Here is a 16,507-nt window from a genome sequence, read left to right as displayed (position 1 = left end):
CACAGCGTTGCCCTGCCTTGTGCACATGGCACTGCAGGTGTTCCCATGGCAGTGAAACATCACAGGAATGTCTCAGATTCCCCAGAACCCAGGTTTGCCACTTTGAATGGTCCCTTATAAAAAGCATGACTGCTGCTGGTGGATGCAGAAGTCATTTCCATTGGCTCTGCACCTGCTTTTCTGAGACAGAGAACGTTCTGGCATGTCCACCTGCAAAGCCTGTGCCATCTTCATCACAGAGGTTGTATGTGGCTGGAGGTGTGAGCACCTTCACCGTCACCTAGCTTTGCTTCTGCTGTAACTGAAAGAGAGTCACTTTGGTGACTAGAAGGAAGGTGTATGAGTGCTTTCCACTTCTTGCCTCATTGTGTAGTCTTTGTGTAGTCCTGACTGTAGATGGACACAAGCTCAGTTTCCACCTTACAGGAGAGTGAGGACTAACCATTGGACACCACCTGAGCTCCAGATTGAGGGGGTACTCTAACACATTCTGGCTACATCATCTCCAACCCGGCCTCCCATTCTGCCTGAGCTAAAGTGAAACTGGTCTCCTGAGCTGGGGCTGCAATTCTTGGCACCAGCCTGGGATATGTTACATCTGGGCAGTGCCCACATCTGGGCAGTCACCGAACCCTTGATGTGGTCCTGTTCTGGAGTTCTGGATCCAGCCATGTTCTTAACACCATCAGTCTGTGTGGGGCAGCCAGGGCCTTCTGGCCTCTGGTCAAGGACACCCCTCTCTATCACACTCATGAGATCCCTCCTGCCCCTAGTACAAAGCAACTTTCTTGCCCTGACACACACACAGACCATGTCCTCCTTTCTGCAACTTGAGACCCTCCTGCCCTGCCCCTGGATCTGGCAACCAGACCTTGCATTTCTCTGTGTCTTTGTTCACACTCTTGTCCTCAGGTGCCTCAGGTGGCTCCTCTCTGTGGAGCCTGTCTCACTTGTGCTCTTGGGCCTTTCACCTGCACTGCTGTACCTGCTGCACCTGTGCTGGGCCCAGTTTCCAGATGAATGAAGACATCCCCTCTTGTCATGTGTGAACATAAGCACACTCTAGCCTCACAGGACATGGGTGCCCAGGAGGGTTGTTGGCCTCACTGCTCAAGGAGCCTCTTGTGTCTGTATGGCATAAGCTCTTCCCCAATGAGAGCCTCTGAAGCTGGGCCTGCCAGGCCCAGAAGCTATACTCAGGTGTGCTGTCTGCCTAGGGCCTCAGAAGTCAGGAAAGAAGGAAAGTCACCAAAGAAAGCAGACCCAGTGCCTGGGCTTCCAGTTGTCCCGGGAAATTGGAATAAAACCTGGACCTGCCACAGAACTCTAGGGCTCAGAATCCAGAAGTACCCTTCTCTTAACAGAAACATGCAGAGCTCAGCCCCAGAAGACAGACCCCACTGAAGATGAGCAGTGGCGTCCAAAACAACCTGGAATTGCTCTGAAATGTTTGGGTTTGAACAGTGGCACATTAAAGGGGAGATGGTGCCAGAAAGAATGAAGGAGGATTCGAAAAAGGACCAAGTAGATGTCCCAAGGATGAAAGTCATAGTGCTGACATTGAAGCACCAGACTCAGTGTGGTGACTCCAGCACAGGCCAGCCGCTCTGGTGCTTGGGAGTGTGTGGGCTGAATTCTTGCTCAGGCACTCCCCTGAGCAGCACAAAGCCACCCAAGGCATGAGGTTCACCCTCTGCTGTTGATTGGGGTGGGTGGTGAGAAACACCACAATTATTTTGAAGTGTTTCTGGAGAATATTTTATAACAATTACTCAATGATTATGGTCCATAGCCTCAAAAGAGGGGACACGCTCTCACGTGAGCTGCTTCTGTGTGTCACTCCTGCTGTCTCATTTGCCTATGCTCCACACTGTGCCGGCGGATACTCAGAACCCCTTTCTGGACCTCTCTGGGCTTCATAAGCCTGGAGGTAGAAGGGTGGGTGTGATGACCCCAGCATCTTCGAGCCAGGCCTCCCTCAGTCGGGCCTTTCCGCTCAGCTGGTGGAGATGTGCACACCCAGAGAGCAGCTATTGATGTGCCCAGTGAGATGCAAGTGTGCTTTCCATGTGTGTAGAGGCAGGCCCAGAAGTTACTAAGTCCCTGTTATTCATTTCGCAGCCCCTCAGAGACCCCATCAGCTCCTGAGGTTCTCAGCGGTCCAGAGGGAACAGCAGAGCCCCTCATGCAGTGCGCAGCCTGGCTGGATGCCTATTTCCACAAGCCTGCGGCCATGGAAGAGCTCCCCTTGCCTGCTCTCCACCATCCTGTGTTCCAGCAAGGTCGGTACCCGTGCCTCACAAGTGCTACCTTTGGGGACCCTGACTGATTAACTGACATCACAGCTTGCTCATTGACTGCACCGACTTGGTATCTTCACCTCATCTAAACGCAGGCAGCATGTGGCCAAGCTGAAGTAGTAGAGCTCACCATCTCCGCCCATTCCAAGTAGTGTGTTAGTTTTGGCACATGGTCACATAACTCTTGGCAAAGGCAGTAAAAATGATCGACTCTTGACTCGTGCTGGCTGAAAGGTTCAAACAGGAACTCATCTGAATGGCAGTAAATTTTTCAATAAGCTTATTGTTAACTTACACTATCTGCCTGCCAACAGCACAGAAAATGAGTCTTGTATGTAGACAATTAGCCAGTTCCATAAACTCAGTTGGTGACATCTACATCACAGTCAGTAGCCACAGTGTATCTTCTCTGATAAATTTTAAATTTAATTTCTCAAACTTACCATAGTTAGATATTTTCTGAAGAGGTGAATTCAGAACTTCTGGCTTAAATGTAGTATACTAAAAGCACTTAACGTTTCCAATAGCCTAAAAAAAGTTCTATTTTCTTTTAAAGCATTTACTTGATCTGCTCAACACAGAAATTAATTGTAAGGCTGACATTATTCTAGACATATACCAGAAATTTATTCTGCATGGTGATTTTTATAAATAATCATTTTAAGCTAAATGAATATACAGGTGTATATGTGTAGATATATACATATCCTTAAGGAAAAAAACTACCTTGAGATTTTAGATATGGTGAATTTAAAGCAATCTTGAATCTTGAATTTTGAAATGGTGCTTAAAGTACAATTAAAGACATCTGAATTGCTGCTTATTTCCTACAAAATCACATTGAGAAATGGAATTGAGTTTTCAGCGAAGGAAGTGCAGAGGTTCCTGAGGTTGACTGTCACCTGACTGAGTTCACTAACGAGGTCAGACGAGGGATGGATAAAACCATCCCTCCATGAACATTTTGTGTGCAAAATGAACTGAAATGACAGCTGTCATGAACCGGGTACCTTGTCTCCCCTGTATCATTCAGAACTGTCTCTGGGAGGCTTCTCTCACAAGGACTCCAGAGTTTCTAAACACTGGTCCTTGGTTCCAATGGGTGGGGCTTTGCAGGGCATCATACACATCCAAAGACACCCTCCCATCCTCCACCCATGAGGAACTGAAGGCAAGGGTGCTTCCCAGCCCCCTCACCTCAGCCCTGCCCAGCACCTCGTCTTGCTGCTGCACCCCACCTCACCTGTATCCAGCACGAGAGTTGTGGGCTGAGGGCAGGCAACCCTGCTTGTTCAGCATCTCCTCAGCACAGGGCAGACCTGCTTCTGTGGAGTCCAAGGAAGTGAGAGATGACTTGGTTTTTAAGTGGGGGCTGGGCAAGTTGGAACAGGGGACTCTTAACACCTATGTCCATCTGTGGCTGCTGCCCTGCCAGGCAAGTAAGAGCTGCCCAGCAGGCCTCTTCTCCTAAATCTGGCAAATAGGAGGAGTGGGGCTTAAAGTCTCAGAACAGAAAACTTATAAAAATCTACATCATTTTATGGCTGGGGGCTGAGGTTTGTTGTGTGACTCTGTGAAAAAATGCAGAAGCCAAAGCTGCAAGGAGATCACTGGTTTTTTACAAGCTGGATAGTGGTACTAGCCATAGAGTGGGGCCTGCTGGCCTAGATTCACCAAGGTCCAGAAAGCAACTCGCCCTCATGTAAACCAGGCCAAACCTGGAGAAGGAACTCTCTGCGGCTGCTGACAGGCAAAGGTGGGGTGATCCTAGAACAGTCCGGTGCTCTGCAAAATGCCCCTCCACATCAGCAGAACCAGTGCTGAGCCTTCCTGTCCTCACTGCTGCCCCCACAGTGTTGACTGGTCCCTGACCCAGTGGACTGCCCCCAGGATGCATGAACCACATCCCCAGCACTTGGAGACTGCACTTAGCCCTGGCTCTGGAACCTGCACACAGATCATGTCCTGTGCTAGCAGGTCTTGGTAGGTCTGGGGAAGACATTCAGTAACCATTAGGATAGGGTGATGCCATGTGGCTACCCCCCAGCCCTGCAGTGCAGCTGGTCCCTAATAACTGGAAGGACATCTACTCCAGCAGTTTGGGGGTGGGCAGGACTCAGTGTCTTGGTACCCTGGGGACCCTGAGCCTGGCACGGACCCAGGGTGCTTAGCTCCAGGGCCTGCTGTCAATACTCTTGGACCAGGCCTCCCTATGACAGTGCTTGCCGCTGGGCCTGGGATTTCCCACGCAGCAGCATGTGCAAGTCAAGTTTTTTTAATTTAGTGCAATCATTTATTCCTGGGCAGGGGCCAGGTGTGTGGATTTTACAGTTTCAAGGAGGTGGGGCTGGTTGTAATACAGTTGCTGACACATACCAAATTGGTTTTACCCCAGATGTGTAACACCCCCTTTCTGTCCAGCTTGCATCTTATAACTCCAGCACCATCAACAGTGAGAGGAAAAGTCCCAGAAAGAGGAAGTCTTCCCACATCTCAATGCCATCAAGCAGCTGAGAGCCCTAGTAGAGACTGTCTGTGCAGAGTGGGTGAGGCCACAGGAGTGGATCCTCTGCAGAGTGGGTGCAGTGGGTCTGTTTTAACATGAACTTAATACTTACAGGCTCCACTTTCTCTGCCTTTTAATTTGGTGGTGTATTTAACATGCTTTTATGCATTGTTCCTTCATCCTGTGCTTCTGAGATGTAGGCAGTCTGGACAGTTTTTTAAAGGTGATTATAACTGAGCTTGTCCTCCAGTCTACGGCATCTTTCCTTCCTAAAGCCCTGGCTTGTCAGGCGTTGGACCCTCGGTGCCAGGCTCTCATCCCTGCCTCACTCGGTCTGCTGACAAGGCCTTTCTTTGTCCTTTTCAGGATCCTTCTGCAAGGCATGTGCCTCTTGACTATCTTGCTTGCCTTTAAAGCAAGCCTCAAAAGTATGTGTTATGTTGAACTATATGAAATATAGTTCATATTTTGTAGCTAAAGAATTATCAAGCCTTGGAAATTTCGTGTGGTTCACCATCTTGTCTTGGAGAGCTGTAAGATTAGTTGCTGGGTGTTTCTCTGTGAAGGGGCGTTAGGCCGTTCTCCCTGGCTGGGTGTCTGGAGGCTGCAGACTGCCTGCTCCTGAAGTCAGGCGCCCCTTCCAGTTACAGGCACTGAAAGAAAAACTGAGCCATGGGACTCATTGCACTTTGCACTCTGGTCAGATTGCCATTCAGTAGTCATCAAATAAATTAGTCCAAGTTTTCTGTCTTGATTTTTTTGGTTTGTTGTTGTGGCCTGCTAGAGGTTTCAGCAGAATCAGTTTCCTAACTACACTGATGAGACCTGGCAATCTTACCACACAGTGAAGTGTTCTACGGAGGTCAATTTCTCACGATAAACCTCCTGCAAAGGTCAGCCCTGTGTTTATTTTGAATTCGTTTTTCCTCAAGCAATGCCTATTTAATGAAGCCATTGTTCTTGAAGTACATCTTAACGTTTCTTTCGTCATGAAATATCACTTGGACTGTTCTCCTGGATGCTTCCTGATGTCTATGTATTTATTTTAAAATGTTTCATTGTATAACCTGGCTTGGTGATCATTGGCAAGACCATTTAAAGTAAGAAAGGCAGTGTCATACCAAGACTACCATCTGACCCACACAACACTGAGATGGACTTCCAGTTGCACAGTGAGTGTGGACAGGATGTGCCTGCTCTGAGTCCCCCAGACCCCATCAGTGTGGCTGGACAGCCTGGACCACCCTAGAGATAAGCAGTGGGGCTGCTTACCCCAGGCCACTGAATTTGGGCCTGGATTTGGGCCTTTCTGCCACTCCTGCCAGGTGTCTGGGGGCATCTGGTCAGGAAGGGCACTACTCACCTACCACACCCATGCCAGTGGAGCGCCCAGCTGGTCCTCCCTGGGCCTTCTACAGATGGCAGCTTTCCACAGATGAGTTCTGAGTTTTCTTTCTAAAGTGGCTGCAAGGTTCCCTTCTAAATGAAATATTTAACACTTTAATAACTCCTTTGTCACAGCTATTAGCTTGTAGCTATGAAAGCCAGTCGTGTGGTGGCAGTGAGAGCTACCTCTCTAAACCTCTGGCTGCAGTGGGTGCTGTGACTCCTGCACAGAGCCTTGGGAAGGGCTCACAGTCTCCCCTTTGTGCCTCATTTCAAAAGGGCTTTTCACAAAAGCCTGCCAGAGAGTTAGGGAGGGGTCCTTTGGGGTGAATTAGTTTTCCACTGTGTTCTAAAAGAACTTCCCACTGCACCTGTCCCCAGTGGGAGCTGCATTGAGTCCTGGAGGGCAGATGATGACAGTGGGGGAGTCATGCCTTCAAAAATTCACCTCGGAGGGGCAAGCAAGGGCTGACCTTCCTAGCCCCTTCCTGCCATGGGTGCAGTATGGCTCTTGTGTCCTCAAGGCAGGGAAAGAGTGTCCCTGACCTGCACCCCATCCCACACCACATGTCTCAAGAGAAAGAAGATTGCAAGTCCTCCACCTGCGTTCCCTGGACTGTGTGGTACTCCTCAGTCACATCCAGCACAGGGGCATTTCTCTGGAGCCTCCAGTGGGTCTCAGCAGAGGATGGCCTCCTACTTTCAGGCCCTTCCCTGTTTCATCTCAACCTTTAAAACTAATGGCCAATGAGCAGAGGGTGGTCTCTAAATTCAGAATCTGCTTGGGAGCCATCGCTCTTCTCCCTTATTTTAAACAAGAGCTTGTAAAAAATTGTCAACCTAGCTGAGATATCGCCTGATGGAGCTGGAAGTTCGTAGGCCTCCTTCCAACACTGCACGTACGTTAAGTGGGGGAGAAGCAGCTGGTGGGAATGTGATGATCCTGTCGACCCCAGCTGCTGAGCTCCTTTTCAGGAACAGCAAATCTGGAAATCAGGGTCGGAGACCAAAAATGTGAAAAGTAGGGATAAAAAAAAGCCAACATGAAGCCTGTGAGCAGATGGCAGATCAGTGAACTCGAAGGTGGTGGGACCATTCTCAGGAGTCTTGCATGCATAGTGGAGGCCACAGCCAGGAGCCCTGTCATTACTGTGGAGATAGAGCCCAGCATGTGCCTGTGCCGTATATAGAGCAGAACAGAAGATAGAGGTGGTAGGGATGTCTAAAGACAATGATGGAGCAGGAACGAGTGAGAGCAAAGTTTCCGTGGGGTGTGCACAGTGGAGTTGTGGCGTGAATACTGGAGTGACCGAGGCAGGAACAACCACCAGCTTCATCAGGAACATTCACATTATCACCAACCTAGCAAGGCTTGGACACCCTGGTCCCAAGGAGGGCGTCCCCAGAGGCGGAAGGCCAGGTCTGCACCACCACCCTTCCACTTCAGAACCTTGTCCACATGGAGTACACCACTTGCTCCAGAGGGTCTCACTGGGAACAGCCCTCACCTGTGGAAGCCAAACCCAAACCTGGGCCATCCCTTCCTGGTAGAAGTAGTCCCACGAGGCCTTGAGCACCTCCTGGCCGACTGCCCAGTTCACACTTGAATATCCACAGCACTCCCAGCTCTTCAGCAGAATGAGGTGGTAGATCCTGAGCTCTGGGTGGAGGGTTTCTCTGGGCTGGGGCTCCCAGCCCAAGCACTGAAAAGCATAGAAGTGGCAGTTCCCTGCTGAGCCCCCAGGAGGTGGCAGCTCTCCTAGCCTGCTCTGGTCCCTTCCACATGTCCATGCAGGTCCAGTCCCTCTGGCTCAGTAAGAATTCTGCCCCTCCGTCCTGGCCATCACCTTGACTGAGCAGCTACATCTTTACTGGTGTGTTGGTGAATTTTGTGGGCCAGAGTGCCTAACTCAGAACACAGTAGTTCATTGTTTCATTTTTTTTAATGCCTGACAGTTGTCATTAGTACTTGTCCTGTTCTTTGTACCATGCAATATCTTGGATTAGGAGAGAGTTTTTCAACTTAGATTCATTCATGCAACATTTTTTGAAGTTATTCTTGTATTTCAGTCGTCTGTGGGCTACGAGGAAGGAGAGAGTTATATATCAGAATCCTCTAGAAATCTTGTTTATAATATTATGTGTACAAATGTCTACTTCTTACCCTCCCCCGCAGAACACAGCAAAGCCTTAGCCAGGCAAACACACATCCTATTTTGAGAATTATTGCTCTATAGAATTTATTAAAGTGGATCCATGGCTGGGAGCGTGGATCAGTGGTGGAGGATGTGTAAGGACCAGGTTTGATTTCTGGGAGCAGAAAACAAACAAGCTCTTAAGAATGTTTTTGTTGTGTGCTTCACCCCACACTGCATTCACCACTCCTAAACATTGGTTTTGTGTGCATCATGCACTTTTTTGCTGCTGTGTATTGACAACGTAAGCGAGTCCTAGATTACACATGCCTGTGTCTACCTGATCTTGGCCTAGCAAGAGGAGGACTCGGGAAGAGTGAGCCAAATGTGCTGCTTGTCCGCACTTCCACTTCTGAGTTCTCAAAGCACCTGCAGAAAAAGAGGCATCAAAGAGCCTGTAGGGGGCATTCAGTACTTTTGGCCAATAGGCATCTGTCCTTAAAACAGGCAGACGAGGGACACTATAGACTCTGCTAGAGGACATGAGTATCGAAAGTGGCCAGGCAGAGAGAGGTAGCTTTAGGAACTGGATGTCAACTAGTCCTGTCAAAATAGACCCGGTCCCAGGTCGCTGAGAGTTTAAATACACCTCACACTTGGTGGGGGAGAGTTGTAGTGAAATGACTTTCCCTGTGGAGGAATTGTGGCCCAGGGTCTAGCCACACTAGTGGCTAGAACAGAATCACAGCCTGCCAGACCTCATTTGAATAATCACCAGTTTCCAAGGGCACCAGGAAGCCTACTGACCTGAAAGTTTCACCTGAAATCATCTATAAGGTGGTCAGAGCCTCAGTCCCTGAGGTCATGAAAGAGGGAAATGAGTTTGAGAAGAGCTTGCTCTAGTCTGCTGGGGTCACACAGCACAACTGACCAAGCTTGACGGGTAGCCAAGAGGACTGTGTGCAAGTCAGCTATGTACAAACACTGTTCAAAATAGGTAGGGCCTCTGTTACAGTAAAAGGGACTTAACAGAAGTTGAGTTGTTAGGAGTGCTGCTTTTATGGGATGATACATTAAATATAGCCACCCCTAGCTTAGCAGCAGAACATAAACCTGTGAAAGGTTCTATTGAAAATACTCACCCCTCATTATGTCAGCACATTAGGAGAACCCTGTGCAGGACTTGGGGTGCAGCTCCCCTCCAACAATAGTAAGGATTGGGGGGTCCTGCAGGAGGAGATGTAAATTACATCACCACTTTCTTCGATGGTTTTACATTTGAAACAGGTTCTAAAATACACAAATTCTCCATCAAGTCTATATTTTTAAGAGACAAACTTGTTTTACTTTAAATTTTCCTCCCACTGTTGTCATTGGCACAACATGAGCTACTTCCAAACAGAATGCTTACATTAGTATATTTCACTGCCGTAAGATAGTCACATAAGATGTTCACATTTATCGGTAATGTTCGTGCATCTGAAATTATTCCAGGCAGGGAAGAATAATCCCTTACATGTCTAGAGAAAATGGTATTATAAAAAAATATGCATGCAATCATACTGTAAGTTATCCATATATTAAAAATCAGTATAAAGTTAATGGCAGAAAACTATAGATTTTAGGAGCCAAAAGTACAGAAACTCTGGCTGTGTTAAATGCTTTAGCACACACGGTCTTTACCTGCTGACTCCAGATACGAGATTTATGAGCCTCAGCTCGAAAGGTTGTGGCAGAAGGAGAAATCAAATATTTACATAGAGGAAAGCCATCCCTTCTTCCTGAGTTGCATGGCCACCAGTGGCTGACAGGCCACATGGAGACAGGGAAAACCCCCAGGAGGCAGAACTCCCGGGGGGCTCAGCAAGACATGTTTAGCCCTGTGTCCTGCTTTTATGTCTGTCATATGGTAAATTACTTCTGAAGAAAATTGAAGAACAAAATAGAGGAAAAGGGCATCTTTTTTGCATGTTCTTAAATATATCATTCGGTTAGGACCAGGTGAGGGTTTTTCTACCTCTCTGATCCTAAGGCAGGCATTGGCAGTGTTTGGGAAGAAGTATTTCAGGTGAGCCCTGCCCCTTGGCCAGTGTAAACATGTGCTATGACTCCGTTACTATGGAAACTACTTTTTCTTCTTGGCCACTGCTGTTAATTGGGGCACAGATGCATATTGTATGAAAAGAACTCATTCGTAAACTTGTGTGTGTGTGTGTGTGCGCATGCACACGTGTGTACATGCATGGGCACATTGTCTGCTTTTTTAAAAAATGCATGCTTCTTCCTGGACTGGGCTGCTCTGCTCTCCCAGTGCGATTTTCTCTTCAGTCTGCCTTACTTACACGGTTTCGGGAAGACCTAGCAACTGAACTCAGGAGACAGGAGGCCTATTGCCGCCAAGACACACTTTTCATAGTAAATTCACATCTCTTCCTCGTTTCAGAATAAAATATGCAAGAACCAACATAAATGGCATATCTCCCCCCTTTTCTGTTCTCCCCAAGAATTGGGCCTTTGATGTTCAAGAGCAGCTAATATGAAAGGCTGTCCCTAGAAGGCTGTGGAAACTGTTACCTACTCATGACCAATGTAAGACAGCACAAATCTAGCTGAATATGATGGTATCATTAGTTTGTGAATCACATCCTTGAAAATAACTGTGGAGGAGCCAAATCGGTTTAAAAGAAGATAACAAAATGGTTTAAGCTACTTAGGTTGAATGCCAATTATATTTTAATATTCAACTGAGCATATTTTACTAAGAAAAAAGGCGGCGTTGACGCATGCATAACTCATCTACAGCGTCGACCAGCTGTGCCACTGTACTCTGCGAATCACTTTGTGCATTTTAGTAGCATGGTAATTTAGTAGAGGACTACCTGAGTGATGGCATTTTCAATGAGCAGGTAATCTACAGAGAATTTTTATATGGTTATGAGTTCTGTGCTTCAGCCCAGCAACACAAAAATACATCAAGACCAATTACGGTATCAGCTTTCGGTGTGATACCCTTGCCACGCAAGTGCATGTATTTCTGCCCCAGGCATTTCAAATTGCATCTAATTTGAAATCTTTGGGGTTTTAATTAAATTTCAGAATATATGGAATTCTTCATTAGTACCTGCTCTGAATAGCAGATTACCCCTCTCTCCATCTCTCGTTAAAGAAGTAGGCTATGGTAAATAGCATCAGGAGCTGATCATTTGTGGGGCCTGGGTATTGGAACAGAAGTGGTGAAATGCAAAATAATATCAAAAAGATTATTAGTCCGGGGAGAGTCTCTTGATTTGTATTTTAATGGAATTTTACATTTCTCTTAATGATTTGCAAATTGTTCTCTGATTATAAGATTGCATTAAGCTTTTCATTTTAATGGCAAAGACACAGCCATTAGCAGAATTTTTTTTCTGTCTTCTTTTTAGAGTGCTTCCCTGCAGCAGATAAATATTGAAACCATTAACACCTTTTGATGTACATTACAGCCTGCATCTTAGACCCATGCATGACTGGCCACAGTGTCTCTATGCTGAACACCTGGCCGGGGACTGAGTCTTCACCTGGGGACAGTGAGAGATGGTGATGCCTGTTTGCCTTTCTAAAAAACAGGATTTGTTTTCAACTTCTCATTGGGGATATTGTTTATTTGTGTTAAAGCTAATGCATTTAAATATTATTAATGGCCCAATTTGTGTTAAAAAGCTGGGCTCACCAGTGTTGATGTTACAGTTGTTCCTGGTGCTGGCCTGGGGCTGCCTATAGAATAAGTCAGCAGCAGTCTTGCTTTGCTTCTTGGGATGTTTCCATGTAAACTGGCAGTGAGGGAGATGCACAGAGCTCTGTCTGTGTTAGCTGACTGACCGGACTGACCACAGTACGACCCCCACACAGGCGCACTTGACTTTGATTTGACTTCTGTGATGATATCTTGGCTTTAAGGTCAGGATTCACAGTCCCTCCAAAATGTGTGTCATTTGCGTGACCACGGCTGCTGCCAGCCGCAGTACTCTGCTCCACTCTAGCTGTTGAGAGTTCTAGGGGAGCGTTTGACTTTGGCTAAGAAAGCAGCCTTTCTTTTGGTGACTCCTTTCCCATGGACTAACTCTTACAACAGAGCCCTATTCCAAAGGGTTCATCACTGCCACCAGTGATGAATCTGGTAGCTCACATCCTTAATCCAGCTACTAGGGAGACAGAGATCAGAAGGATCACAGTCCCAGGCCAGCCCTGGTAAAAAAGTGAGACTCTATCTAAAAATTAACCTAAAGCAAAAAGGGCTGGAGGTGTGGAGGCTGGAGGTTCAAACCCAGTACCACCCCAAAAAAGAAAAGAATAGCCCTGCCGAGTGCAGGGCAGCAGCACCCACCTTCCTGGGGAGCGAGGATAGCACCCATGCCCTGCTCACCCTCGGATGTCAAGGGCACATGTTCATTCAGCTGACCAGGGAGCAGCTCAAGCAGCTGTGGCTCTCCACTGTTACCTTGCCTCCTTACCTCAAGGTACCCTGGCTCTTCCAGTATTTGAGGGAATAAAGGCAGATTAGCCCTGTGTCCTTCCTTTGACCTTTCCTGGCAGGTGACTTCCGAGGCACTTGGGAGCTATCCCTGTGGCAGATTAGGGCCCTGTCTCCACCTGAGGATCTGCCTTTGTGTTAGGGCCACTGGGTGGTACACCACACCTGTGTGGTGCCTGGAGGCAGCCTGTGAAAGCTGCCACGCTGTGGTACGGAGTATTGGTGACAGCATTGTCCCTGGCTATTCTATGACCTTGGGAAGCGCTCTCATCCTCTGTGTTGGTCTGCTGTGCTGCCATACCAGGCAACTTAATCAAGGGAAATGCCTTTCTCACAGCTCTGGAGGCTGGAGGTCCAAGATCAAGGTGTCAGTGGGGCTGGTTTTTTCTCGGGCCTCTGCCCACGGCTTGCAGATGGCTACCTTCTTGCTGTGTCCTCACAGGGCCTTTTCTCATCCCCAGTGTCTCTCTCTGTACCCTAGCTTCTTATCTTATAAGAAGAGGTGGGGCTAGGGCCCACCTCACAACCCATGTGAACTTCAAGGCCTCCCTAAAGAACCTCTCCAAATGCAGTCACTTTCTGAGATCACATGTGCTACTGTTTATGAATTCTGAGAGACACAGTTCATCCCTCCAACCCAAGTGTGGACAGTAGTTAGTAGTGATGTTCAAGGTTGTCATGTGAGTGAAATAAGGCCACTAGAGGCTCAGAACAAGAAACACCTGCTTATCCAGGGGGACACATTTTCCCCAGAGCCCCAGCCACCCTCAGCTTTGGGCTCTGCCACTTTGTGAACTCAGAGTGGACTCGGCCACTGTCCTGAAGTGCTGCTCTCTGCTGTCAGTGTCCTTGCCGTGACGCCCTGTGTAAGCTCTGCCATGTGTCATGGGTCATAAGGAGCGTGACTGCCACAAGGTCACAGCTGTCCAGAGAGAGCATTTTGGTTTGTAGTATCTCACATGAAAATAAGTAATGGAGCCAATTAGTATTTTAACTGGAAAAAGAAGATTTTTCAACCTACCATTTCTTCTGCCTGCTGACTTTTAACTTCTAGGCCATGATACTTGGCTACCTCAAGGGACCTCAGGCCTCTGGGATGAGAAGGTCTCAGCAGCATGTGCTCACTTAGGCAGGTTGAAACCAGGCTTAGTCCTCCTGCTACCCCAACATGTGGCTTCTGCACCTGCAGGAGCAGGGCTCACAGGCCTTTTCCACGCATGGGGGTCACTCTTCCCAGACTTGGCACGGGACACTCAGCTTTCCTGTCTGGGGGGGTCACCATTCTCTGCATGTCCTCCACTGCACCTGGCTCTCAGCTCTCTTGACTCACAGGTAGTTCCTAAGCACCTACCAGAGGTATTCTTCAGTGTGTAGTGGACAGAATACATTTCAGGGGGACAGCAAAGGAGGGACAAACAGTACTGGACTGAATGTCACTTGACTCAACTGTGGTAGCACCAAGTACACCAAGAGCACACTGCCAGAGGAGCTTACACAGGAGGGTCTCCTCCCCCATCCCAGCACCCAGGGCAGGACCTAGTTCATGGCAGATCCCTGTGAGTGTGACACTAAGTAATGAATATGTGACACTGAGTAATGAATAAGCAGTGTCCACCCTCATTCAGAACACTGTGGAATGTCCTGGGACCTGTGCTCATGAGGGTGAGCACAGACCAAGGCACCTACTTACAGGTCCCTCAAAGAGCATAGGTTCTGAGTGCATGGGTGTCTCCTCTGTACCCCACTCCTGTGCTGCACATCATAGGGTTCAAGAAAGTCATATGAAGGTACCTGTTGTGTCACTTTTATCAGAAGTCATGGGCTTCACTGGGAGTAGTTAGTGAGCAGTTAGCTAGCTGATGCTTTAATTATTTTGACTATGAACTATTTACTTCAGACAAATTCATGATAGATGTGTGAGTTATTGATAATAAATGACAGGTCATACATGCATCAGGTATAAGAAATGGAATTGTGCCAGCACTGTGAAGGGTCCTGACCCAGCCCCACCCTTTCCCTTCCTCACCCCACCCTGGGTCCTGCCCCACATGTTAAATGAATGCAATGATACCAGTATCTCCCTGTGACTTGATTCTTTGGATCAAGATGCTTGAGAAGCCAGGCATTTTGAATACTATAGAGATGACTTACTACTCATAACAACTGCAGAATCCCATGTCACAAAGGAACCATCATTTGTTTCCTATCCTTCTGTCAGTAGACTTTTATGTTCTCAGTTTTCACCTTTAAATCGATGCTGGCTGCTGCACATATTGTAGTCTGTGTCCTAGTGTTCCAGCCAGCTGGGATCTGTGGGCAGAGCACTGGAGAAGAGGGAGCTATTCAGAGAAAGAATTCCAGAAGTCTGCGTGGTGGCGCTTTGAGCCTGTTGTAGAATCCACGTGTGTTTATGAAACCACATGACGCTAGGCAAAGAACTACAGGGAACTTGAGTGTTGAGCAATTTCTAGAAGAATGAACATCATTACACCCAGAAAATAGGTGAACGAGGGCAATGAATATTTTGTCAGTGTTATTTTCCTTAAAACTTGATTACTGTTCACAGTAAAATTAATTTTGTATTACTTTGTATTTTGGGTTTTATATGTAAAAATAAAATACACAGCAATAGTAGCATAAAAGACTCAACTGGGTAAATGGAAATATATTGCTATGTTTCTAATATCATTGTGAGCAAGTAGAATATTATTTGAGAATCACTCATGGATGCATATTTTTAAATACCACTAAAAATCAAAATGTATAGCTCATAATTCACTAAAGAAGATAAAGCACAATACTATTTTTTTAAGTAGGAAAAGTAGAAACTAAGAATAGTTGGAACAAATAGCAAGCTGGTAGACTTAAATCCAACCATATTGATAATTACACTAAATGTAAATGTTTAGATTCAGTAAAAAGGCAGAGATAAATAGATTGGTTTAAAAAAAGCCAGACCTTACTAAATATTTTTTATAAGACACAGAGACTTTGAAAGGAAGAAGTGTACAGTGCAAAACATATGGTAATCAGGGCAATGTGATGAGGACCAAACTTAAACAAAGACCTGTATTTTGTAGTCATTTTAGGCTTGAGGAAGATGCTAGATAGATCAATGAGGAAAATAAGTCCTCAACAAATGGTGGTTAAAATCTGGATGTTCATCTTCGAAACTGACCCTGACCCCTACCTCACATCATACACAAAAATTAACTTGAGCTATATAGCAGATACTTAAAGCTGAAACTGTAAGGCTTTTTCAGAAGAAAACATGAGTACTTTTGTGGTTTGGATAGCTGTAAAGATAAAGCCATGAAGGAAATTGAAGCAGAAGTCACCATTAAGAAAATAAATAGACATAAGAGAAATTTTTACAAAATTATCTTTGAAACAAAGGGCTTGTAGGCAAACTATCTGACTGGTTCCTGCAGTCACACAGTAAAGAGACATCCCAATAAATACCTGTCAAGGTTACTCTCTTCACAAAAGAATATACATGAAAAAGTGTTGTGTGCCATCAGTCTCAGGGAAATGCAAATTAAAATCTCAGTGAACCATGGCTGTCTGTGCTCTGAGATGACTGAGATTGGAAAGGCTGAAATACCTTGTCTGAGGATGTGCAGTGTCCTGACCTGCCATACCTGTTGGTGGGTGTAAGATGCTATAACTT

At 46.7% G+C, this 16,507-nt stretch overlaps 1 protein-coding gene across 4 annotated transcripts in view; it reads left to right on the top strand.

The window, feature by feature from the left end:
• Positions 1 to 16,507, top strand: part of Mgmt (O-6-methylguanine-DNA methyltransferase) — a 248,197-nt gene that overhangs the window by 202,947 nt on the left and 28,743 nt on the right. For all 4 annotated transcript variants that reach the window (XM_074078049.1, XM_074078048.1, XM_020167327.2 and 1 more), the window contains exon 3: positions 2,122 to 2,282. In XM_074078049.1, the coding sequence (XP_073934150.1) occupies positions 2,122 to 2,282 (161 nt within the window). The remainder of the gene's footprint in view (positions 1 to 2,121; positions 2,283 to 16,507) is intronic.

This window comes from Castor canadensis, chromosome 7, assembly GCF_047511655.1.
Source record: "Castor canadensis chromosome 7, mCasCan1.hap1v2, whole genome shotgun sequence".
NCBI lineage: Eukaryota > Metazoa > Chordata > Mammalia > Rodentia > Castoridae > Castor > Castor canadensis.
The sequence above is the reverse complement of the archived record's forward strand: the minus strand, read 5'-3'. Positions and strand labels throughout refer to the sequence as shown.